The 25,736-nt window shown below is 32.2% G+C and overlaps 1 protein-coding gene across 1 annotated transcript; it reads left to right on the plus strand.

The window, feature by feature from the left end:
* Positions 1–532: 532 nt before the first annotated feature.
* On the plus strand, positions 533–25,441 carry LOC127702890 (NACHT domain- and WD repeat-containing protein 1-like). The gene is made up of 17 exons (XM_052207196.1): positions 533–754; positions 3,142–3,227; positions 3,927–4,043; positions 4,944–5,183; positions 6,293–6,413; positions 8,060–8,170; positions 8,698–10,095; positions 10,884–11,119; positions 11,292–11,762; positions 12,468–12,651; positions 14,102–14,297; positions 14,552–14,688; positions 15,410–16,277; positions 17,329–17,519; positions 19,810–19,941; positions 24,118–24,194; positions 25,406–25,441. The coding sequence occupies exons 1-17, from the start codon at positions 649–651 to the stop codon at positions 25,439–25,441; spliced, it is 4,707 nt and encodes a 1,568-aa protein (XP_052063156.1). The 5' UTR covers positions 533–648.
* Positions 25,442–25,736: the final 295 nt, after the last annotated feature.

Raw genomic sequence — 25,736 nt, forward strand, 5'->3', positions numbered from 1 at the left:
GGATAGGATAGGATAGGATAGGATAGGATAGGATAGGATAGGATAGGATAGGATAGGATATACAATACAATACAATACAATGCAATACAATACAATACAATACAATACAATACAATACAATACAATACAATACAATACAATACAATACAATACAATACAATACAATATTTTCCAAATTACAGGGCCCATAAAGACCATATAAATCAAGTAAAATAATTGAGTAATTAGGTCAACAATAAGACATTATTTCTCGCTGTGTTGAAGACCCATTGGTGGCCTTCAGCTGCTCTTTGGTCGGGTTGTTGTCTCTTTGACTGACATATTCCCCATTTCCATTCTAAATTTTATTACAATATAATATTAATATCATTTATCGCCATAGGCCTCAGTCAGAATCAGAGCCAAAACAAAATAAAAACCAAAACAAACAAAAACACATTGATATTAAATAACAGTATCAAGACCTGTGTATACACTTATGGACCGGAATTATATCGATTCACTATGGAGCTTGGTTTTATTATTAGAAAACTTTGTTTGATTGGAAACCACCAAACAAAAAGTCAATCAAGGGCATTTAAATATAGTTAATCTGGACAGATAATCGCCTTAGGCCTTAGTCTGTAAATGACATGAAAGACAATTAATATGGGGGATGAAGCAAACCTAAAACGTATCTTAAATGGATACTTTGAGGAACTACCTAGGCAGGAACCCACTGCAGTTCGTGTGTTCTTCAGTTCGACTTTCACTGGTAATTTGTCTTCAGCATTGGATTGAATAAATCTGGCACATTTGTATACTTATGCCTTTGCAAAATTTATCTAGTATTTAAATCTAATCAGTTTTTAAACTGTCAATCATGAAAGATTTAATGTCTCAGACTGGTCAAATTGTCTCCCTTGAAGAGGAGAGGGAATTTTAAAAACTGCTTACTCCTGCTGATTTTACAACTAGAAGTTCAGTTTTGGTGGTATTGTTATGGATCTTTTGTTAAATATTATCATTGTAAAAAATTTATAAAATCACTACTTCAGCTAACTAAGTAATTATATTCTCTTAATGTACAGTAATACTTATACTGCTACACAATAAGTCTGTTTTTTACTTACGGGTACAGATAAATATTTTGATTACAAATAGTCTACAGAAAATGAGGATAAAAGGGGTCAGTCTTTTGTAACCAAATTGCTACAACATTTACATAGCAGTATTTTCACTTACAAAATCAACTACAATTATGACAACAACATTACAACATTTTGAAAATTTGGGCAGATAAATGAAAACCATGGATTTTAATTTTTTTTGTGGATAATACATGTAACTGTGTACTTGCACTCATGATTTTTTTTTATGAATTAATGTGTCAGAATCTTGGATTTCATGCATTTCCATTCACAAATTCAATACACACACAACATCCACAACAGTGAGGGGGAAATAATGACCTGATTCCAAATAATGTTTTGTAAAAAGGCTGAATATATAAATATGTTAGAGAAGTTTTTAGTTTACAACGATTCATTTATTTTTTGGGAAAATGGAAGTGTTTTTATTAAAAAAAAGTTTTGTGACACAATAAAAGTAAAAATGATCAAGTTCTAACAAATGCTAGCTTGTATGAAGGTTGCAATTATGAAAATTTTAAATGAGTTCTTTGATGGAAATGATCCTACAAATATTTTAGGAGAAAGTCATTGTTTTTAATTGAAAAATTGATAGAATCTGAGATTTGAGTTGTATTCATGCAATAATTTTAGTAAAAATGACTGGATTGCTTTAATTGTGTTGTCTGATATGAGTTTAGGAAGATGTTTTGGTATACACCAAGGAGACAACAACAAACACCACACATTTCCAAAAGACATCTCAAGGGCAACACAAAGTCTTCAAAAATAGACATCTCAAGGGCAACACAAAGTCTTCAACAATAGACATCTCAAGGGCAACACAAAGTCTTCAACAATAGACATCTCAAGGGCAACACAAAGTCTTCAACAATAGACATCTCAAGGGCAACACAAAGTATTCAACAATAGACATCTCAAGAGCAACACAAAGTCTTCAACAATAGACATCTCAAGGGCAACACAAAGTCTTCAACAATAGACATCTCAAGAGCAACACAAAGTCTTCAACAATAGACATCTCAAGAGCAACACAAAGTCTTCAACAATAGACATCTCAAGAGCAACACAAAGTCTTCAACAATAGACATCTCAAGGGCAACACAAAGTCTTCAACAATAGACAAATATCTATACAATATGTCAAGCTCTTATCTGACCAGAGTCTAAAAAGGTTTTGACTAAATTTTTCAGAAACTATCAAATATCTGCCATCAACAATAAATTCTCAAAATAACAGAAAACTATCAAATATCTGGCATCAACAATAAATTCTCAAAATAACAGAAAACATAAAGAAATGACAAAAGACAACCACGGACAAGGTTTCTTACTTGGATCAGGCACAGACATATGTGGTGGGGTGAAACTTCTTTTTTTTTATCAGATCTAAATCCCTCCCCTTTTAATCTTTGTCAATGGACTAAGGAAAGGAACATTAAATGATATACATCAAAAAGCAGTACTGAAGAAATACTTCGTATGAAATTAAGAAGATGTGCCATCATGTGGTATGATTGCCAATCAGACAACTCTCCACCAGAGACCAAATGACCTAGAAGTTAGCAACTATAAGTTCACTCTACAATGGCAGGGCCTGTTATAGCTTACTAAACATATGGGTTAACCATTTGCTCATTGTTGAAGGCCATACAGTGCTATATAGTTGTGTACATCCGCATCCTTTGATCTCAAGGGTTCAAATTAGTGTGGGTCGGAGGTCTGGGACCTGTCTTTTCTAGGAGAGGACTTTTCATTTTTGAATTACAAAAGTCATGGACCTACCATTCTTTACACTGATGCTTTATACATACCGTTGATTTCTTATGGAGGACCTTTCACTTAAAATTTCAAATGGTCCTTGACCTTTCATTATTCAAATCAAATTTGAACCCCTGGATCTTTGTTCAATACATGTAGTTGTCTCATTCATACCACATCTCTTTATTTTAATCCCAAAATGACTGGATACTAAAATATAATAAATAGCCATTTAATAAATGTATTTCTAGATATGACTGTGGAAAAAAACTATATGATGAAACACAGTGTACCTAAAATTAGGGAGTACTGCTTCAAGAAAGGTCTGGATTTCCAGGTATGTATACTATTTCACTTTCTCAGAGTTTTCCTTTTGCATCTGGCATTTAAATAATTATCATTATGGCAAACCAGTACAAGTGACCCAGATGTCCAATCAGAAACATTTTATTATGGTATGCCCTGACCCAGATGTCCAATCAGTAACATTTTGTAAAATCAAATCCATGCAATGAATTCAAGCAAGTGTTCACAGAGATTGAATTTTACTGTAGCTTGTATACTGAACTTATGTAAACTTTGTTAACTTCTGTGAAAGGTTAAGATAACTATGATCTCTACAATTCCAAATTCACTTTCATGTTCTTTGATCTTTGATTGATAGTTTTTCAGTGGCAATCATATCATGACATGAATTATCATTGATTCATTGATATGGTCATACACTAATTATAAATTAACTGTTAAAATTTTTCTTAATTACAAATATTTTTTTCCTCAGGAATTGATTACCTTAGCTGTATTTGGCAAAATTTTTAGGAATTTGGGTCTTCAGTGCTCTTCAACTTCATACTTTATTTGGCTTTTTTAACTTTTTTTATTTGAGCGTCACAGATGAGTATTTTTAGACGAAGCACGGGTCTGGCGTATAAAGTTTCAATCCTGGTATCTATGATGAGTTTATTCATCACCTCTTCTGATTGTAATAATACTTACAATAGAATTTGAAAAGAATTTGAAGTAACTTATATTATAGATAGTAGATTATTGTTTGGGAGTGAAGGATGAGGCATCAGTAGATCATAGTACAACAGATCTTATTTTAGAAGAAGTGGAAGTATGTAAGAAAACATCCACAGGACCATATTTTGTGGTGAGTAAATAGAAATGAATAAAAAATTGCCTAAAAGTTAACACTTTAATTGACCAAAATTGTTTTCAGTTGTATAAGCTCAGAGCTTTTAAAAATAGGCAGTAGGAGACAGTTTTTTAACTGCTGGTCTGCCTCAGAAGCCTCCTACTTTAACTATAAACCTAATTTTATTTGTAATAAACAGACAAATTTCTACCTTCTTTAACAGCATGAAACTGCTACTTAGAAATTAATTGAAAACCCTGAAAACTTAAAAAAGGGGAGAAGATGATGAACAAGGAGGCAATCAAAAACAAAGGCAAAGGAAACACAAAACACCTTGCCAACAAAAAGTCAAACAGACACAGTCCACAAAACACTACACCAAAAACTGAGGATAACTCATGTGCTCCCGAAGGGTCAGAAGTTCATGCTCACATAGTGGCATCAGATGTGTGGCTGGTGGCAAGAAAAAATACATTGTTAGTCACAATCCATGATGTCACAATGATGGAAAGGAGGAGGGGACTGTGGTTTTACAACAAGTGGAACATATCACAACTTCATTTGAAGCGATGACTTCAACTTTACTATTACTTTTGCTTGGTTCAATAGCTTCATTGTGCGCAGCAACCCTCTATCAGGAAAATCTGGAAAATCATGATAGGAACGACAACAGGGGAAATAATATTGATATGACATTCAAATAATTACTGAGGAAATAAATTTGTGGGATTTAAACAAATGGAGATGTAAAATGTTTATGAGACAGCAACCCAACACAAAAGTCAGAAAAAAAGACAGGAAGAGGTTATCACATGGCTTTGAGCAAAACAATTATCTTTAGATTATTGAAAAATTTATATACAGAGTAAAAAGAAATAAAACAGTTTTATTTATATTATAATTATTCTATTTTAGTTGTTTCTTGGTGAAAAGTATGGCCTTCGTTCATTACCAAGCCAGATTGAAGCTACAGAATACAAAACGTTATATCGTATCGCAGCAAGACTTGATTATGATACAATCTTGCTGAGTAAATGGTACCAAAAGGATGACAATGCTGAACCTGCTGTTTTCTGTCTCCAACCAATCATAGATATCCTCCCTAACTATAACAATGAGGATCCTGGGAAATCCTCACAGTCTCTTAGAGATAAGGTAATCTTATGTATAAATGTGTATCAACAAGTTGCTTTAAACTGATCATCAAAATGATGTATGCTATTTTGACACATGTGTAGTATGATATCGCAACACATGTGTAGTAAGCTATTTTGACACATGTGCAATATGATATCTTGGTAATATTATTTCCAAAAGTTGCTAAATTACATTGAAATAATTATTTCTAAACAAAATGTTCAGTGTATAATGATATCATTTTGGTAAATTTAATTTCTTGAATTTAGGACTAAAATGAAGACATTTTTTTCTTATTAAAAAACATTTACTCTCTACCTTATTGTCATCTTTGCTAGCCAAGGGTTACAATCCACTCCCCTCCTCTCCATATGAGGGGAGTGGATCGTAACCCTTGGCTAGCGAAGATGCCTTATTGTGGAGAATGCTGATTTACTACTAAAGGTCTAAATACAACCTCAGAAATGAACATACAAATAAGAAGATGTGGTATGATTGCTAATGAGACAACTCTAGAACATTAATAGCTCTCTCACAAGCTAAAAACTCTAACTGTAAAATATAAGGGCATACACCATATAAGCATATAAGCCTATATTATAAGATAATCAATTATCTGGTTAAAACTTTTTATTTACTGTCTTTTATTGATATGTTGTAGGTAGGTATGATGACAATCAGAAAACCTAAAGTCATCTAATTATTACTTTACCTGACAGAATACTTCCACATACATTTGCATTATTTTTGTATGTCCATTTGAATATAAAAGATACTATGTTTTGGTCTGTCTAAAAGGCACTTTCGGGAAACATTTCCTGACATTGACATTCCTCATGATAAAAAAATTGTTATAATGGTTTACTTTTACAAATTGTGACTTGGATTGAGAGTTGTCTCATTGGCACTCATACCTCATCTTCTTATATCTGTATAGAAATATTCAGTTAAGCTCACATTTCTGCTTTTTTCCAAGCTTCATACAAAATAATATTGTTATGCTGTATCTCATTAAAGGTAACACAGTATTGATTGTTGTTTGCTTATTGTCAAATGGCAAATATTTTAGGCCTGTTCAGGACTAGGTTACAAATGACTGAAATTGATTGTTTTACTCTAATTATTAGGATCATAAAGAATGGGATAAAATAAGTGAAAAATTGATGGCATGTTTACGAGACAGTGCGGACAAGGCTTTAGAGGAGAATCGTATTACAAAAGACCAACATCTAAAGTACTTTTACTCAGGTATATAAACTTTATTCAGTATTCATATATAGTATGTTTAAAAAGTCAAAAGTTTTTGATAGTGATTTAGTTATATGACATTTTTATGATTTCCATATTATTCATTGAATATTCGTTTCAAATAGAGGAAATACAATTTCCACTGGAAGAAATATACCACAGTATTAATACCTGACAGAGTAAATGGTATAGAACATTTGTCCCTAAAGGGACAGATATTATAGCATTGTTTACAACAAAGTTTCCAGGAGAATTTCTGTTAGGAGGAACAGATATATACATTGACATGCTTAATTATGCCCCACCTACGATAGTAGTGTCCATTCGTCCGTTCGTCCCTCTGTCTGTCCCGCTTCAGGTTAAAGTTTTTGGTCAAGGTAGTTTTTGATGAAGTTGAAGTCCAATCAACTTGAAACTTAGTACACATTTTCCCTATGAATAGATCTTTCTAATTTTAATGCCAAATTAGAGTTTTGACAGTTTATTGAACATAGAAAATGATAGTATGAGTGGGGCATACAAAAAAAGTCATGTACTATGGACACATTCTTGTTTTTTTATTCTTTCTTTAAAGTGTAGTGACTGATAAACCAGTACCACTGAACTGTCTTCATACTGAATTATAGGAACTTTTCAGGCCAAGGGTATTAAATACAGTTTCACGTTGTATCATCATTTTTGTGATTTTGAAGGTCATTGAGAAACAATGAAATAAAACATAGGCTACTGTAGTTTTTTTCTAGAAAAATGAGGTTCAAAATTGTGAAGTTTTGTTGAAATTTTCAGACCACTCTTAGATTTTGTAAAACCAGTATTATAAACTTGAAAATAGCCAAATTGGTTTATTTGAAAAGTTTTAAATAATGTGCATTGGTGAAAAATAAAAAAATAGTGTACATTTGATGAATAATTTAGGTTTATATTTATTTATTTCATATTTTTTGTCCTGTGCTTAGATTCCGTTATTACAGCATAAAAGCATAGTATTTAACAATGGGACATGGATTGTTCATTGTCACATCAACAGTTATCTCCCCTGAAAATATATCAATTTACTCCCGTATTATCTTGAATGGGTATGGTTAGTACTTTGCTTTGTAGTAAAAAAACTACTTGCTCATATGACAACAATAACATAATAAACGGGTTGACGTTACAAAAGTTACGTTAGTTACAGTCTGTGAAAGAATAACAGCTAATCCTTGACACATATAAGCACTCAAGGATTTACTTTTCAGTTTATGAATTGATAATTTTTTTAAATGGGAATCAATGATGAAAGACGTATTTACCTCCATTATAAGAAATATTTTACTGATAGATGGACTTAGTTTTTTTGCAGATAACATTTAAATGCAGTCTATATAAGAATAAGGAGATATGGTAGACTATTTCAACTTAAACAAATTATAAAGGGTTCCGCGGAACCCAGTTTCTCCCTTGCAATTGCTACATTATTCAGTGTTAGAGTGTAATGTTGACTGCAAAAACAAAGTTAATTTATCAGTAAAATATAGAAACATGAAATAAAATTCTAACTTTTTCTTCAGATACTATTCTTGAAGAATCTAATCTCTCCTTATTTCATTACATTCTATGAAGGTTGATATATAATTATCATTTTGTATTTTCTGTGTTTTATTCAGTATTAGAGGCAGAAGCATTGGCGGGAATTGTTAAAAGTGATAACACTAGAAACAGGGTGTTGGCATATTTCAGAACATTTGGAGATTTGAATAAAGATGATGATATAGCAGGTTTGTTGTATAGACTTATAGGTATTCTTCAGCTAGTTCTCAAAATGATAATAATGTTAGAAGATTTTATTGTACTAGTAGTACCAAAGCTCATCGCTATTTAACATTTTTTTTAACAAACAATCCATTATATTTAAGTTATACATATGCCTCAAACATTTAGGTTCATATTTGGCTGTATCCATAGCCCATTATATACAAACTACATTAATTGGAAAAGAAACAATTCATTAACATCATACTAAAAGAAATATCAAACTACTATACTGTGCTTCAATTTTTTATCAATGTACACATATATATGAATTCATGTTCATATCTTTTCACAGTTCACTGCTATTCAGAGACTTGGGAAAGGTCTAATTTAGTACTTTTGTTTTTCAATTTTGTTGATGTCTGCCATGTAGTGTGTAAATGAGAAATCAATGCCTTTACTGAAATATAATGATTGGGGCAAAAGTCATTAATAATGAAAGAGTAAGTGAGACTAGGGTTCATCATCTCTTTTCTTGTCATGTTTCTTTCAGGAAAATTTACTGATTTAGAGAAAAAAGACATATATCCTGGTCAAGCTGAAGTCAGCAACAAAATAGATCACGAAGCTAAAACACTGAGGGAAAACCTTAATAGAAAAGTAAAATCTGTTCTTCTTCCAAATGCCATGAAAAAAGACATTTTATATTGGACATCGAATGGTGTAGACCCTAACAATGAGGATCACAAGGTGTACCTTATTAATCTGGATAAGCATTTTGAACGTAGCATTATAAATATGATAGATAATACGATGAAACCTACTAATTCAAATGAAGATGATTTGATAGTGGAGGAAAATCTCCATCATTTGTTGTTTGGGCAAAAGGAAATAGAAAATTTTTGTGGACGAGAAGAAATTTTAGAAGAAATAAGGATAAGAATGAGTGATTGTCATGGTAACCAAGATGATGAGAAGTCGATCCAAAATAAGAATAATGAAAACAATAATTGCCTGAAAGCAAAAAGCAAAGAAGATGAATATTTTGAAACTGTTAAAGAAGGGATGAAAGAAAGTGCTGTGGAATGTAAGGAAAAAGGTGTTATATATACATATGGAGATATAGATATGGATGAAGATTCTGATCCAGAGAAGAACCAGAAATTAGAACTAATAAAGAAGTGTGATCTGATGGAGTATTGTCGTCCTGTCATAGTGTATGGAGAATCTGGCTCAGGCAAGACATCAATCATGGCGAAATTAGCAGAGTTATCAAAGTCATGGTTCCCAGGGTGTTCTACTATTATCAGGTTCCTTGGTACTTCGGTTGGATCTTCCACATTACGTGGTGTTCTGTGTAGCATTATCAGACAAATATGTAAAATCAGTAAGATAACACTGCCATCATTCCTCGACCTCGATGGTGATTTTATGTATGTCACACGATTCTTTGAATCATTGCTCAATAGATACGAAAGTTCACAGAAATTAGTTATTATACTTGATTCGATTAACCAGTTATCCAGTCATGACCATACTTATCTAATGAACTGGCTTCCACTTAAGCTGCCAAAAAACATCCATCTTGTCGTATCTTTGCTGTCAAAAGCAAATGAATGTCTTCAAAATATCCAAAACAGATTCCCTTTTCAGCTGCAATTCATTGAAGTTCCGTTTCTGCCATTAGATGCTGCTGATTCGGTTATTACAAAAATTTGTCAGCACAAGAATAGACGAGTGACAAAGCCCCAGAAACGTCATTTATTGCAATTGTTTGGAAAATGTGGCAAACCTTTGTATTTAAAAGTATTGATAGTCAGAGCTCTTCAGTGGAGATCATTTACAGATGTCAAGGACTTTAAGGTTGGGCCTACTGTGCATGCAGCTATAAATCTATTCTTTGATGAACTGGAGAAGAAATATGGTACAGTTGTTGTTGAAAAATGTTTTGGTAAGATTTTATGTTTATTTACAAAAAGATATCTTTACTTCATATATCTTGAAATTTAAAACATTTGCAGAGGTATGTTTGAGGTTTGTCAATCATATTGTAGTTGATGCTTGTGATAGGACTCTATAAATGACAGATATAGTTTTAATGTAAGTGTAATGTAAAAAAGAAAGAAAATAAAAAAAGTTGAAGAAAGGGGGACAACTCCATGGTCAAAAGAAAAAATAACGTGAAAAGCAACAGTCAATGAAACCCTAAACAGAAAAATAAATATTGAGAACCAGACACAAGCACAAGTAAAACAATCCTAGACAATGCTCCATTTACTAAAACCAGGCTAAAACATATTTATATTTTGCTGATATAGAAATCATATGCATGCCTTCATAGTCATACACTCTAATATTGACATCTGTTCTTTTAAGTATATTTTATAACATACATGTAGCAACATCCTGAACAGTAAGGGAAAAAGAGCAATCTTGTAAAAGGCCTGAAACATTAATTTGTTTACTGGATTTAAATGCAGGAATGAAAATAGATGAAACATTTTATGCACATTATTGTAATTAGAGAAACAATATTAATCCCTTCAAATACAAGATACACTGATTTTTTTTAAATAGCAAACTATTTTCAACACTGACTGTTCCTTTGTCAAGCTGAATAAAAAGAAATTTTGCCATTGATTTATTTTATTTCTCTGGACAATGAAGTATTTTCAGTTATTGACAAATCATGCTTTTAAAACTGAAATTTAAAATCAAGGTATTTTCTTTATATTGTAGGATTTTTTAGTGCTTGTAAGGAGGGTTTGAGCCATGCTGAGTTGGAAGATTTACTCTCATTGGATGATGAGACTCTTCAGAACATATATCTGTCTCACTTACCACCTGATCCTGACAATATACGTATTCCATCATCTGTTATGTCTCAACTCATCAAAGATACCAATGAATACATGACAACACTGAAATCTGGAGGCAAGAATGTCATCAGATGGTACCATAGACAGTTTGAGGAGGTCAGTCATATTATGTTCTATGTCCTTGAAATACCGAATACTGTAAATTCAGAAATTATTGCATGTATTTATAAACCTAAACCTCCTTCTTTACAGTACTAACATTGAATTTACTTTCATAACATTTTTTACGATTTTGTGAACATGGATTTCCAATGCTTTTATTTTCTAGACCTCAAAGAAAAGATACCTGAAGAACAGCAATGAAGCAAGTCTGCATACCACTCTGGTGGACTACTTTAGTGGAACATGGTACAACAAACCCAAGCCACTAGAACTCACACAGAAAAAGAAAGTTTGTTATACAACATCAAAACGTGGTGTTCCACACCAACCTCTTTACTACAGTCCTTCACAATGTAATGTGAGAAAACTGATAGAATTACCCTACCATCTCATCAAATGCCACATGTTTAAATGCTTCCATGACGACATAGCCTGTAGTTTTCAGTGGCTGTATGCCAAGTGTAAGTTCGTTTCTGTTTCAAGTATGGTTGAAGATTTGAAAATGGCACTGGTTGAAATGGACACTGCAGGAGATATTGATAACACTGTTATATACAATGATATTAAAACTGTTCATCAGATGTTATCTGTTGGTGGTGAAGACATCAGGAAAGACAACTCTCATTTGGCAATACAGGTAATAAATCCTTCACTATACAGACATGCCCAGGAATATCTTTATAGTAAAATGATATATTTTTCTACAAATAAAATAATTGATGTTATGTTTTTGTATTTGGATGTGTGTTACATTTTAGAACTTAAAACAGATTTTTAACAGTGGCAGATTTGGTCCTTTGTTTGGAAAATAAATAATTTTTGGCATGAAATCATAAAAAATATAGGCAATTACTTCTCCTTTTTCTAGAATTCTGATTATGCCCATGCTTCACAAAGTATTACTATGAAAAGGGTCTCCATCTCAAACTTTATATTAGTATTCATAAAGAACACTGTATAATTGTACATGTAATAACATAATATTGTCATATATTAAAAATTATTAAAAAAAAGTGGAGGGCAGAATCAGACATAATTGTCTCCCTTTATCAGGTGTTTTAATAAATCATCTTTTAAAGAAAAAATCTAATATGCAAGTGCAGCAGTGAACAACCAAAAATAAATCTCTTTATACTAGTACATAAAATTTACAAATAATGATATATGCAATATTTTAGAATATTTCACAAGAAAAGATAAAAATAAAAAGAGAATCTCCATTTGAAAACATAAAACTTGAGCTCAAAACTTACAAATCTATAAAGATAATATTAGATGGTTTAAAAATTTTTAAAAAGTAGCTGTTTCTAATTTTCTATAGCGTTAAAATTCCTTTTTTCAGATTCTTGGCCAACTTGGTTCATCATTTTATAGAAGTTCTATGTTGTGGAATCTTGTAGAAGAAACAAAAGAATGGTCAGAGAGCTGTAACATAGCCTTGTTACTACCTCTGTCTCAATGTCTAAATTCTCCTGATGGTTACATGGACTTTTTAATCAGGGCTCAAGTGTGGATGCCTACAGGAGGTAATAATAATAATTGAGAATGTAATGGTTTTACAATACAATATAAAAGGTTCCTAATAATTTTATTGATTAAAGTCACTACTTTCTTTTAACTTTTTATACTGCCATTCTAAAGAAAGGCTATGCTGGTTTAACCTGTCCTTACATTGCTCCTTCTGTTTGTGAATGTGTCTGACCATTACATATTTCTTTTGAATTTTTATCAGTATCTACAAATAAGAGATTCTTGATATTTGGTACAAAAATTCAATATTTATTGGTTAGTCATGCTGTGTGACACATTTTCGTATTTGTCTCTTTTCTTCTACCTGTTTGCCTCATGCATGCAAGGCTTCACATTGATGCAAGTATAAGAAATTTGTTACACATTTTTTAAAACAACTTCATATCAGAGCTTCTTGATATTTGGTACCAAAGTCAATATTGGTAAGCTATACCAAGTGACACATTTTCAGATCTATCAATTTTCTAATTCTTGCCGGCCAGATACATGTTTGTTTTTACATTGATGCATTCCGATACAAAGTTATAATGTGTATTACGCCTGGAATGTGGTGTAAACCAAGTGTAATTAGTAGATAGTGTCCAAATCCAGACCTAAATGAGCCGGATGTGTAAAGCATGGCAATGACACTATACATGTAAAAGAAATATTCGTTGCTTTATTCTCAGCAACTACAAATCATAGCTTCTTGATATTTAATACCAAGCTTGATATTGCTAAGCTAGACTGTATGCCTAATGTATACTCAAAATCGAAAGCAGAGGTATAAATGAGTTAAAGCAGAATGTATTTTTATAGATAATGTTAGGATGAAGCAAATGAAGATGAAATGGCAAGGAAAAAAGGTTTTATACAAATCCAACCACATTTTGTAAACAAGTAGTCATAAGTCTTTAAAAAGAATACTATGGTCATACATTGTACAATATTTTGTAAAATGCAGGCCATGTCCATTAAGTTTTTCTAGAATTATGTCCTTTAAACCAAGAAAAATTGTAAGCTATGAACTAGGAAATTTTGTTAACTTTAGATAAAACAATACTAACAAATGTCATTATAGATTTGATCATTGAAAGAAGGTAACATTTGGTGCATTGTAAGATCCATGTAAACAGGTGTTTATGTCAGTAGAACGTTCAGACTAATTGAGCTGTTCCAGAACATGTCACACTAAGTGAACATTTCTAGTTTATCTAAAATACAAACTCTATTTGGAAATAATCCACTTCTAAGCTGGAAGCTTACTACTACAAAATCTTAAGTGAGAAAATATGGTCCCTTTTCAAAAACAAATTAGTTTTCTCAATGGTGCCTTGAAACATTGTTTTTATACATTTCTGTAGTCAAGTATTTGTTAACACAATTCAATATCTCCACACATTTGAGTATAATTTTGCTGTTTTCCATCTTTCTTTTTTTTAAAGGAAACTTATTTGAATTTTTTAGGTGATGTTTGGAAACAGTATGGTGAAATGATGCATCTTGATGAAAGCAATGGCATGTTAACTGTTGTGGAGGTTCTCAAAGATCGGTCACATGACTACTTGTCCAGATTTGACACAAATGATAATTGGTCTACAGTATTTTTACAAAAGATAGAGTACAAAGATACCACCTCTATTCATCAACCAAGTAACAGCAGGTAAAGATAAAATCAAAACTCATTGTTTAGTCAAATTAGCACCTTTTTTGCCATAGTGTTGTCAATTTGTCTTCAACTTATGAGTTTGGATATCACTTTATGGTAGTATCTTATGTCTCTCTTTTAGGGGAGAAATTAACAGTAATGAAATTATATCAATGTTTAAAAAAGTGCTGCACAATTAATCATGTAAAAGCTTGTACTCTTTTGTAATGATAAAAAAAATCATCTGTAAATCAAATTTTCTGTTACAGATTTATAATTCTTAGACACTCCGAGAAAGATGGACATTATGACAAGTTAATTAAGTCTGATACACTTGCTGAAGTCAATATTCCTGACCAGACCCACTGTATTACTGCATCTGATAAATATGTGGTGTACTCTACCAGTAAGTGATGTTATACAAACTTGTCATTTTTATTCAGTGTGAAGACTTTACAATAAAAAAGTTGGACATCCTTGTGCTATATTTTGTTCAGCTGTCAATCTTGTAAATACACTTGGACTCATTTTTGTTTAGTTACTATCTAAATTCATAAAATTTGGGAAATTATCAAAGAAGGAAGGTCTGGTGTGACCTTTATAAAGGCTGTAGTAAGCATGATGTTTGAAGGTGAAAAATATGTATGCTTCAAGTTCCAACCTTAAATCAGTGATATGAAAATCATATATTGGTTCATATTTTTGTACTAGCCAGCTTAGACTGAAACGAAATTTGAATATATGTCTGACACTTTTTATGCCCCACCTAGGAGCATTATGTTTTTCAGTCTGTGCGCCCGTTCATTCGTCCGTCCGTCCGTCTGTCCCACTTCAGGTTAAAGGTTTTGGTTAAAGTTGTTGGTCAAGGTAGTTTTTGATGAAGTTAAAGTCCAATCAACTTGAAACTTAGTACACATGTTCCCTATGATATGATCTTTCTAATTTTAATGCCAAATTAGAGTTTTGAAACCAAATTTCACGGTCCACTGAACATAGAAAATGATAGTGCGAGTGGGGCATCCGTGTACTATGGACACATTCTTGTTTTTTTTTGTATTTTTTTTGTTTGTTCATTTTATGGTCCTGACTTGAATTATGTTCTACAGATTTTTTTCTTTTATTTTCAGTGAACAAGGTCAGTGTATGTATAATAGGAGAAAACTTGTTTGCTATGTCTGTTATTAAATCTTTGGAATTGGATGGAGGTCAAAAAGTTCAACATTTACTGCTATCCTCTGATAGCAGATATCTTGTAGTTATTTTTACACTATGCGTGTATGTTTTATCACCTGAAACTCTTGAGATACTGTACACTGACAGAGCCGATTCCAATGACACGGTATATATTCCAACTCATCCTACCATTGCACATATTACGGAAAATAACATACTTTTCTACAAAGGTATTGGGGTTGGAAGACACAACAGCATCTGCATGTTTGACCTTGAAAAGAGTAAAGAACTTCATGCCATGTGTCATTCACAGAAATCTCCTCCAAAGTTCATCTCACATCACCCATCACACAAATATTCAGCAATTGTTACCGATAAAAGATGGTTTATTCACGATTGTGAGAATGGAAAACTAGTGTCTGAGTGTCCACAAGATCATTGTGGCGATAATGGGGTCACCTGTTTGCAGTTGTTTGGATCAGATAACATATTTGCCGTGACCACTCCTTCGAAGGGGAAAATTAATGATATAACAATATTTTATTGTGGAAGTATTGACAGTCCATTGCAAGTAATTGTGCCATTCCAGTCATTGAAGGGCCACAGTAAGGAAATAAACCAGCTTATTTTAATGAAGGATGAGAATACCTTATACTCAGCATCTCAAGACTGTACTATCAGAGTTTGGAACTTTGAAAAAGTTATCACAGAGTTTCATGCCAAATACTTGAAACAGGATGGCATGTTTGATTCAGAAAGAGCCCTTGAGGACTACAAGAGTCAAATACAAGTTTGTTCAACCAATACTGTCAGGATCAGTAGGTAAGATTTTTAACTCAAACTTAAAGATCAATATTCTTTAGGAGTAATTTAGTAGATGCTTCTTGGAGCATAATGAATACCAGTATCATTACCATTTAAATGGCTTTTCAAATTACAAAGCATTAGTATTTCAACTCATCCATTTAAGTCTTGACCAAAATTGATTTCAAATTGTAACATACAGAAATGAAAGAACAAATGCAAAGATGTTTATAAATTCTTGTTTATAAGAGCAAGTTTGATACTTTTTAAACCAAACTATTGAGAAGTAATACATTTATGGTCCTTATGGTTGATGTCCCCAATTACAATCAAACATGCTTGTCACTGGATGTGGTTGTTGCTCATTATCCAATTCAATGTCTCTCGCTAAAGAAAGAACTCTACCCAATGTATATAGCTTCTGGTTAAAGAAAATCAACTTGACCCAATGTATATATCTTCTGGTTAAAGAAAGTCAACTCGACCCAATGTGTATAATTTCTGGTTCAAGAAAGACAACTCTACCCAATCTGTATAATTTCTGGTTAAAGAAGGTCAACTCGACTGAATGTGTATAATTTCTGGTTAAAGAAAGACAACTCTACCCAATGTGTATAATTTCTGGTTAAAGAAAGTCAACTCGACCCAATGTGTATAATTTCTGGTTAAAGAAAGACAACTCTACTCAATGTAAATATCTTCTAGTTAAAGAAAGACAACTCTTCCCAATGTATATATATTCTGGTTAAAGAAAGACAATTTTATTAAGAATAATGTTCCAACAAAGTATAAACTAAGTTGCTCCCATAGAAACAAATATTCAGTATAAAAGGACTAACTGCTGCCAAACCAAATATTAAGGAAATAAAATATCTGTGATTTAGTTAAAAAATAATGTTTGATTACCCCTTCTACTATCAAACATGACTGCTATATTTCTATGTAATGTCATGTTTGTTTAAAAAATAACAGATTTTGAAATAATAACTACCATTTTATGGGCAAAGCTGCACTGCATACTATGGGCATTATGTTCACAGGACACTGCATATTCTTCTCTTCTTTTCAGTGACAGTAAGACAGTTTTGTTAGGCAAGTCCAATGGGCACTTTGCTGTGAAGGATTTGAGCAGTGGAGAATGTATACATGAGCAAGATTACCAGAAAAACATCAAAATGTTGCTAACATCAAAAAGCAGTGAAGAGATAATTCTGATCCCAGAGACAGAAGATGACATAATTATACTAAATTCTAGAACATGTAAGTACTGGATTCACTTTTCACAGAATGTTTCCAGTACTTTGTTTTAGTTCACCTTACCTGGAGGGCCAGTGTAGCTGTTCTCAGTATTTGCTGCCCGATATCCATTGTCTGTATGTTGTAAACTTTTTTAATATCGATTCATTTAAAAACCACTGACATTTTCCACTATTATTAGCTCATCTGGCCGAACGGGGCCAGTGTGAGCTTTTGCCATCACTTTGTGTCTGTCAACTGTCTTCATATCTGTTTACTTTTCATCTCCTCTGAAACTACAGGACCATTTGGAACCAAACTTTTCTTCTATCATAATTGGGTTATTTAATTTTTAGAAATTTGTCCAATGATCCCACCTGTCTACCAATGTGGCAGACATTGCTTAAAATAGAATTAAGGGGTAAAATGTTTGTTTTGTCTATTGTCTTGAAAACTGTTAAGGTATAAAAAATCTGACAGGGGCAGAAATGTTCAGAAAGTCTAGATCTTTGCCTGTTGTTTATTTTTTAAATTTTCAGTTAACTCCTTAAAGGAGTTAGTGTCATTAAATAATGACTTTTACAATTTTACCTCATCTGGCTTAAAAGGACAAGGGGGCTTTTGTCATCCCTTTGCGTCCTTCATCAGTCCGGTGTAAACTTTTTCAAAGATCTTCCCCTCTGAAACCACTGGACAAATTTCAACCGAACTTTTGCTAAATGATTCGTAGGGTATCTAGTATAAAGTTTGTGTTTTGTATTCTTGTCCTTCAAGAAACATGACCTACTTGTCTAAAAATAGAATATAGGGGTAACATGTAGTTTTGGGCTTATATCTCGAAATCAAAGCAGCTAAATCAAATCTGGTGTGGATAAAAATGATCAGCAGGTCAATTTCTATCTCCAGCAGAATTTTCAGAAAAATTAGACATCCATTTTGGAGTAATTGCCCCTGAAATGTAATTTTTTAGAAAATTATAAGTGTTTGGCTTTTATCTAAAAAACTAAAGAAGTAAGAGCAAATCTGACAAGGTAAAATTTATCAGGAGGTCATTGTTTATCATCTCTAGTGTCATTCAAAATACAACTGCATTGCAAATTCAATTGTTACGCCAAGCACATGTATCCAATGTTTTATTGGAATTTAAAAACATGGCTTTGTTAACACTAAATGAAAGATGAGCTTCATAGTAGAATCTCAGTTTTACAACTTTTTTGTTAAGTGACATTTGAAAAAAAACATAATGTAAAACATAAGCTTCCATGATTGTTTTGGAGAAAAATGAGGCTCAAGAATAGACTTTTTTCGTTACAATTAAAACTAGGTGTTTTGGCAATGAAATATCCTCAAGTTCTGTAAATGTGAATGAGGTAACAATAGATTTGTTTGCCTCATATTATCAGGAATATTATTTTTAAAAGTTTTTAAAAAAGAGCTTAAGGATACCTCCACCGATACTTATTGCAGTGTAATTGTAGGTAACAACTGTGATGAAATACAAAATTTTTGTCCTCATTTTCATTAAAAATAAGATGTCAAGAACATTCCTTTTGTACCTTAATCAACAGATAGTTTTGCACAGTACTATTTATTGTATTTTTGGTCCTTTGATTTGATTGTGTTTATTATAAAAACAAAACTGGCAACAATGGTAGTTACTGGAAATTGAACATTTTTTGTATGTCAGCAATTATCTCCCCTGAAACTTCATCACCTTGTCTTGAGCAAATCGATAACAACATAATTGCAATTGAATTTATCATTTCATGTAAAAATGGGTTTGTTTTCATTGATCCCAGTGAATTACTAAGCCACACATTTGAAAATATTCAGAGAACTACCTAAATATTTCTCATGCCATAAAAAAAATATATCAAGAAAAATGATTCATGATTCCATGTTACGTTTTTGTGCTTTTTTGTTTATCATCTGTGGAACATTTTATTTAGAGATTCAGCTGGGATTTTATCAAATTGTTAGGACAAGTCAAATATATTATTTCCATTGGATAAAAAGAAGATTTAACCTGTCTTTATTTAACAACTGGGTTACAGCTTCCAAAAAGGCTCTCTGTAAAATAATCACTGCAATGGGCTTTGAAATAACTTCGAATATGAGCATTATTTATCCATTGCATACAGGATTTTTTTTAACCCTCACAAATTCATTCAAAAGATTTGAGTAAGATGTTCAATTTCTGAGAAAGTTCAAGGTTGTAGTGATATAGGTACTTGTAATTAACAGTTTTCATTAGTTGTACAATATTAAGCTTATGTAGGATAAAATTGATAAATAACCTGTTGAATTGTTTCAGATGAAGTGAAGCAGAGATTGACAGTTGGCTTTCCTGTTCATTCTGCTGCAGAGGCAAATGGTAAACTGGTTGTTGGAAGACAAGGATTTTTATCCTTTGAAACTGAAGGAAAAATATTCAACATCAAGGATGGTATGATGTTTTTTTCATATGTTATTATGGGGGGGATTTTCCAGTTTTCGGACAATAACTCAAAAATGCTTTTAGCAGTTTTCATGAAACTTTGGTGACTGGTTTATATCTAGTAGAATAAGCTCCCTTTGTTTTTTTTTATAAATTTCTGATATGGCATTGAGGAGTTATAGAATAAAATTGAGAATGGAAATGGGGAATGTGTCAAAGAGACAACAACCCGACCATAGCGCAGACAACAGCCGAAGGCCACCAATGGGTCTTCAATGCAGCGAGAAACTCCCGCACCCGGAGGCGTCCTTCAGCTGGCCCCTAAACAAATATGTATACTAGTTCAGTGATAATGGACGTCATACTAAACTCCAAATTATACACAAGAAACTAAAATTAAAAATGATACAAGACTAACAAAGGCCAGAGGCTCCTGACTTGGGACAGGTGCAGAAATGCGGCGGGGTTAAACATGTTTTTTGAGATCTCAACCCTCCCCCTATACCTCTAGCCAATGTAGAAAAAACAAATGTACAACAGTACGCACAGTAAAACTCAGTTCAAGAGAAGTCCGAGTCCGATGTCAGAATAGGAAACAAAAGAAAATAAACAAAATGACAATAATACATAAATAACAACAGACTACTAGCAGTTACTGACATGCCAGCTCCAGACCTCAATTAAACTGATTGAAAGATTATGTCTTCATCATATGAATATCAGGCACAATCCCTCCTGTTAGGGGTTTAGTATTATACCATCATAAAATATATGAGAAGAACATAACCCGTGTCATGCCAACAACTGGTTTTAGAATAAATATATTTAATTCCGATGCAAAGACCTTATAAGTGAATCAATATTAAAGCCAAAATATGCAATCTTTAATGACCTGACAACAGTATCTGACTATATCCCTTCTTAATAAGTCTGTTTAAAGGTTTTGTTAGCTTTTGAGGTGAATACTGACATTTTTGTGCTTTGTAAAGAATATTACCATAAAAGATTGGATGTGAAAAACCCGAACGTATAAGATGTCTGCATGTTGAGTTATATTTACGAATGATGTCCTTATACCAATGATAAAATTTAGTAAATGTTTTGACTAGTTTATGATATCAAAAACCCTGGTGTAATAATTTTTCAGTAATACATAAATTTCTCTCGCTAAAATCTAATAAGTTGTTACATACACGAGCGAATCGTACAAGTTGAGATATATAAACACCATAAGATGGTGACAAGGGAACGTCACCATCTAAAAATGGATAATTAACAATAGGAAATGAAAAATCATCTCTTTTATCATAAATTTTTGTATTAAGCTTCCCGTTAATGATATAGATATCAAGATCGAGGAAAGGACAGTGGTCATTGTTAGTATTAGCTTTATTTAAAGTAAGTTCAACAGGATAAATTTCTTTAGTATACATACTGAAGTCGTCATTATTGAGAGCCAATATATCATCCAAATATCTAAAAGTATTGTTAAATTTTTGTATCAGATGTTGTTTCGATGGGTCTTTGCTGATTTTAGTCATAAATTGTAACTCATAACAATACAAAAACAGGTCCGCAATAAGTGGTGCACAGTTAGTCCCCATTGGAATTCCGATAACTTGACGATATACGGAATCTCCAAAGCGAACAAAAATGTTATCAAGAAAAAATTCAAGGGCAGATATAGTATCAAAGCATGTCCAATTGACATAGGTCTTTTGTTTGTTGCTACAAAAAAATGACCTAAAAGAGTTTGAACATATGTATTTGCAGTCCGACTTTTTAAATGCCCATTTAATTAGGTGTGTGAATTTTTTCTTAATAAGAATATGAGGCAAAGTGGTATATAGGGTAGACAAATCAAAACTTTGAACAGATTCAAAATCACCAATATATGCATGCAATTTATCAAGTACTTCCAATGAGTTTTTGACACTCCAAAAGTAGTTAATTCCATTATTTTCAAAGGACTTATTTGAACAATTTATTACCAGGTTTTTGATTGTACCAAGTGTACTAATAAGTAGAATAGACAATTTAGTAGTGGAACAATGGCTTGAAGACGAAATGAATCTATATTTGTAAGGTGATTTGTGTAGCTTCGGAAGCCAATACATAGTTGGGACTTTCATTGTATTTGGTTCTGCTTGTAAAGAAGTAGCTAATAGTTTATGTTTGTTACAGATATCGTTTTCTGAAAATGAAGTCAGTTGGAATGTTGGTGAATTCGTGATTTCCTTTTGCAGAACCTCAATGTAAAATTTACCTCAAACTATAATGATATTATTAGCAGCTTTATCAGCCGGGACAAAAACAAATTCCTTGGCTAGTTCTTTTAGTTTATGTTTGATACAAAAAAGATGGATTTTTATGGTTGTTGTTAAGAGTAAAATGTTCTTTAAAATGTTGTATACGTATATCAACTATCTTCATTACTGAATTAAAAAAAGAGTTCAAAGATTTTTTGTCAGCTTTTTCCCGTTTTATCCATTTCAAACAGTAAGCACGAAGTGAGTCGTGGATGATATTACGACACTCATTCCAATTAATAATTGACGGGGGACGATATTTAGGTCCTTTACTGAGGAATGATTTTAACTCTCGGTCGCGAACGATGTTAAGGTCTCCTGTTATAACATGGGAAATGGGGCCATAAGTGTATTCGGAATTACTACAATTACATGACGGAGGTGTATTTTCACTGATATTTACATCTTTACAGACTTGGCTATAATTAAACACAAATTTTCGGGTAGCTTTCTTGTAAATATAACAAATAAGAGGGAGTTCAGTATTATCAAAATATCCAGGAATTTGTTCTTTAACAGAATGGTCGTTAAAAATGCAATATTTACAAAATCAAAACCTTTATTGACATACTTTATTTTAATAAAATGTTTTTTATGATCTTCAGGGCGATCAATTTTGGGAAACAGTTTAGAATAACAATGTGCCATTATAATTTGAACGATTTCATACTTAGGACTGCAATATGAAATTGTGTTGCATCCTCTAAAATTTTATTTAATTAATTTATAGGTAAAGAACAGAGCTTGGTTAATAGATAATGTCTTCCGTTGTTTTTTGAAATAGAAATTAGGTCCGAAATATTTGTATGGTTGGTCCGAAATTTTCTTTGATTGCGATTTTTTCTACGCCCATGAGAACGGTTTTTACGAACAGTTTTAGAAACTATATCCAAAATGTTAACAGAATCGGTTCTTGATATATTACCAATTCCCATGATATTATCATTAAGTCCCAGAGGGTAGACTGTCTGTAATTTTTTAATCCAATTTAATTCAATTATTAGAACTTTATTTGTTGAAAAAAATAGACAGGCGTATCATGCACTCATGGCGCAGCTCTTTATCAAATTTAGAAAACTGCTTCTGGAATTTGACAATGATATTATAGTGACTTATAATGATGTTGGTATGAGAATTTATTAACCTTTATATAATATTTAAGGAGGCTTACAAGTGTTTTTCGTTTGTTACTTTGTACATAAATCAGGCCATTAGTTTTCTCGTTTCAATGTTTTACATTTTTACATGTCATGGCCTTAGTTAACCATACAATATGGGTTTTGCTCATTTTTGAAGGCCGTAATGTGATCTATAACTGCCTACATCCATGTCATTTGGTTTTGGTGGATATTTGTCTCATACGTAATCATACCACATCTTCAGTACAGTAGGAAGGCATTTTTTCTAGGGACACCACAAAAAAGGCATATTTTAATTTAATGTTCTTGCTTCCACATCAATACCGATTCTTCTCCATCTAGTAAGCAGCCACCGTCAACTGGTTGAATATCCTGCCACATTTTTTTGGAGTATGGGCATGAACAATTTTGAAATTTAATAAACAAAAACAAAAAAAAATGTGTGCAATTTATATAAAGGTGCAAGTTAAAACATGTCATTTAAGTTTAATGACAGAGCTAAGCCTTGAAAGATTCAGGTTTGGATTATGTTATAAGATTTAAAGGCAAAGCGAAATTGAGGTAAATCCAGTTTATTATCAGAAGTAGTTACAATCACACAAGAAAATATTTTGATAAAAATTTTACTTCAAAATATATAATTGCATATTTTATTTGCATACATGGCATTTAAGACTGTCTTGATATGTACAATGGAAATATTAATCAGTAACAATTTTTAATTTGATCTCTTGTAGGTTCAATTATAAAAGGATTTCAACAGAAATGTTTTAATTCTCTTACTGAAGTAGCCATTAACTCAATTGGTACAAAGGTAAGATTTGTAAGAAACAATTCATTATTTAGATGACTGAATTCTTCCTGATTTTAAATATAAATTATGCAGGATGATTTAATCACATAGGCATTTATCATAAAATTCATTTAAACAGTGTCTTGGATTTCATTTTAATGATTTGTCTTTTTTGGCCAATTGTTCACTACTATATCAAATCATGTTCATATAATAGACAACTTTCGAGTTCGTTGCATTTCAGTCAAAAACTTTGGTTTTAGTGAACATTGTTCATGCGTTTAGGGGCATGGTCACTCCTTTCCATGTTGAGCGAGTGAAAAAATATGATGCTATATTGCACGAATTATTTGGCAAATTAAATTCTTATAATTGATCATCAGCACTGCTCTCATTAGGGAATTGTGATTAAGTACCTATGGAACAAACATTAGTTTATCCTGCATAATGATGATCACGAAGACACTTGATGAACTTTAATAGTGCAGGGATACAGGTGATCCCCTCTATCTGGTTAATGACGTCATACAGGAGTGCATGATTGACGAACTTTTCCGGTGATGGAAATAACTTGAAAGTGGTCTATTATGATGAATTTGCTGAAAGTAGGAATTATCTCTATAAATAGTGACTTCCTGTATAATTCTTGAAGAGGGGAATGATCATGAAGTATTACAATGTAAATATCATGTGAATTTCATATGTATTGAGTTTCTTGTTGGAATACAGGTGAAGTTGTATGAATTCCTTCAAAAACTTATGTAAATTATATATACATATATTATAGCACCAAAATAACACTTATTTCAGGTACTTATCTTTATTTAATTCAAAATGATTTAGTCTCAAAATGGTCAAAATATATTTCTCATTTAGATGAAGTTTCATTTCAAGAAATGTATTTGATCTGTAAAATAACGGCATCATCAAAACACAGTTTTGTCAGAGTAAGGCTACTTTTACATATCATCTCTGTGCTGATTGGTTGAATTAGTGGTGGGACACACAAAAAAAATGGATATTTTTGGCCCCGTCCCTTCATTCATGGTTCATTGACTTGAAACTTCTGCATAATTCACATGTTTAAGTTTGTGATTAGATCATTTTATTGGGTACCACTAATGGTAAGATATTTGATATGCAGTTGTATGAATATGGGATATCTCATACTTTGTCTTTTCTATGTATTGTCTTCTGGATTTTGAGGTTGGATTCCTTTAATATTGTTTTAGTATCCTCTACCAGTATTAAGAAACAAGAATGTCTGAAAGAACCCTCATTAAACATCAAAGTGAATAAAAAAAACTAACAATTTGTCTGGTGAGCTCAGCTACAATGGTTCCTGCAAGCTTTAGGATATTCCAAATATAAAAATAAGAAGATGTGGTATGATTGTCAATGATATTACTCTCCACCAGAGACCAAATGGTCAAATTCAAAGTTTCACTTCACTTAAAATGATGTTTTTTATATTTCAGATTGTTTCCCACATTGATGCTTTCCCATTGGTCATTCCTGTTCAAGGAGATGGTACTCAATACAAGGATCTAGCATTACAGCACT

This window comes from Mytilus californianus, unplaced genomic scaffold (assembly GCF_021869535.1).
Source record: "Mytilus californianus isolate M0D057914Y unplaced genomic scaffold, xbMytCali1.0.p SCAF_5, whole genome shotgun sequence".
Classification (NCBI taxonomy): Eukaryota; Metazoa; Mollusca; class Bivalvia; order Mytilida; family Mytilidae; genus Mytilus; species Mytilus californianus.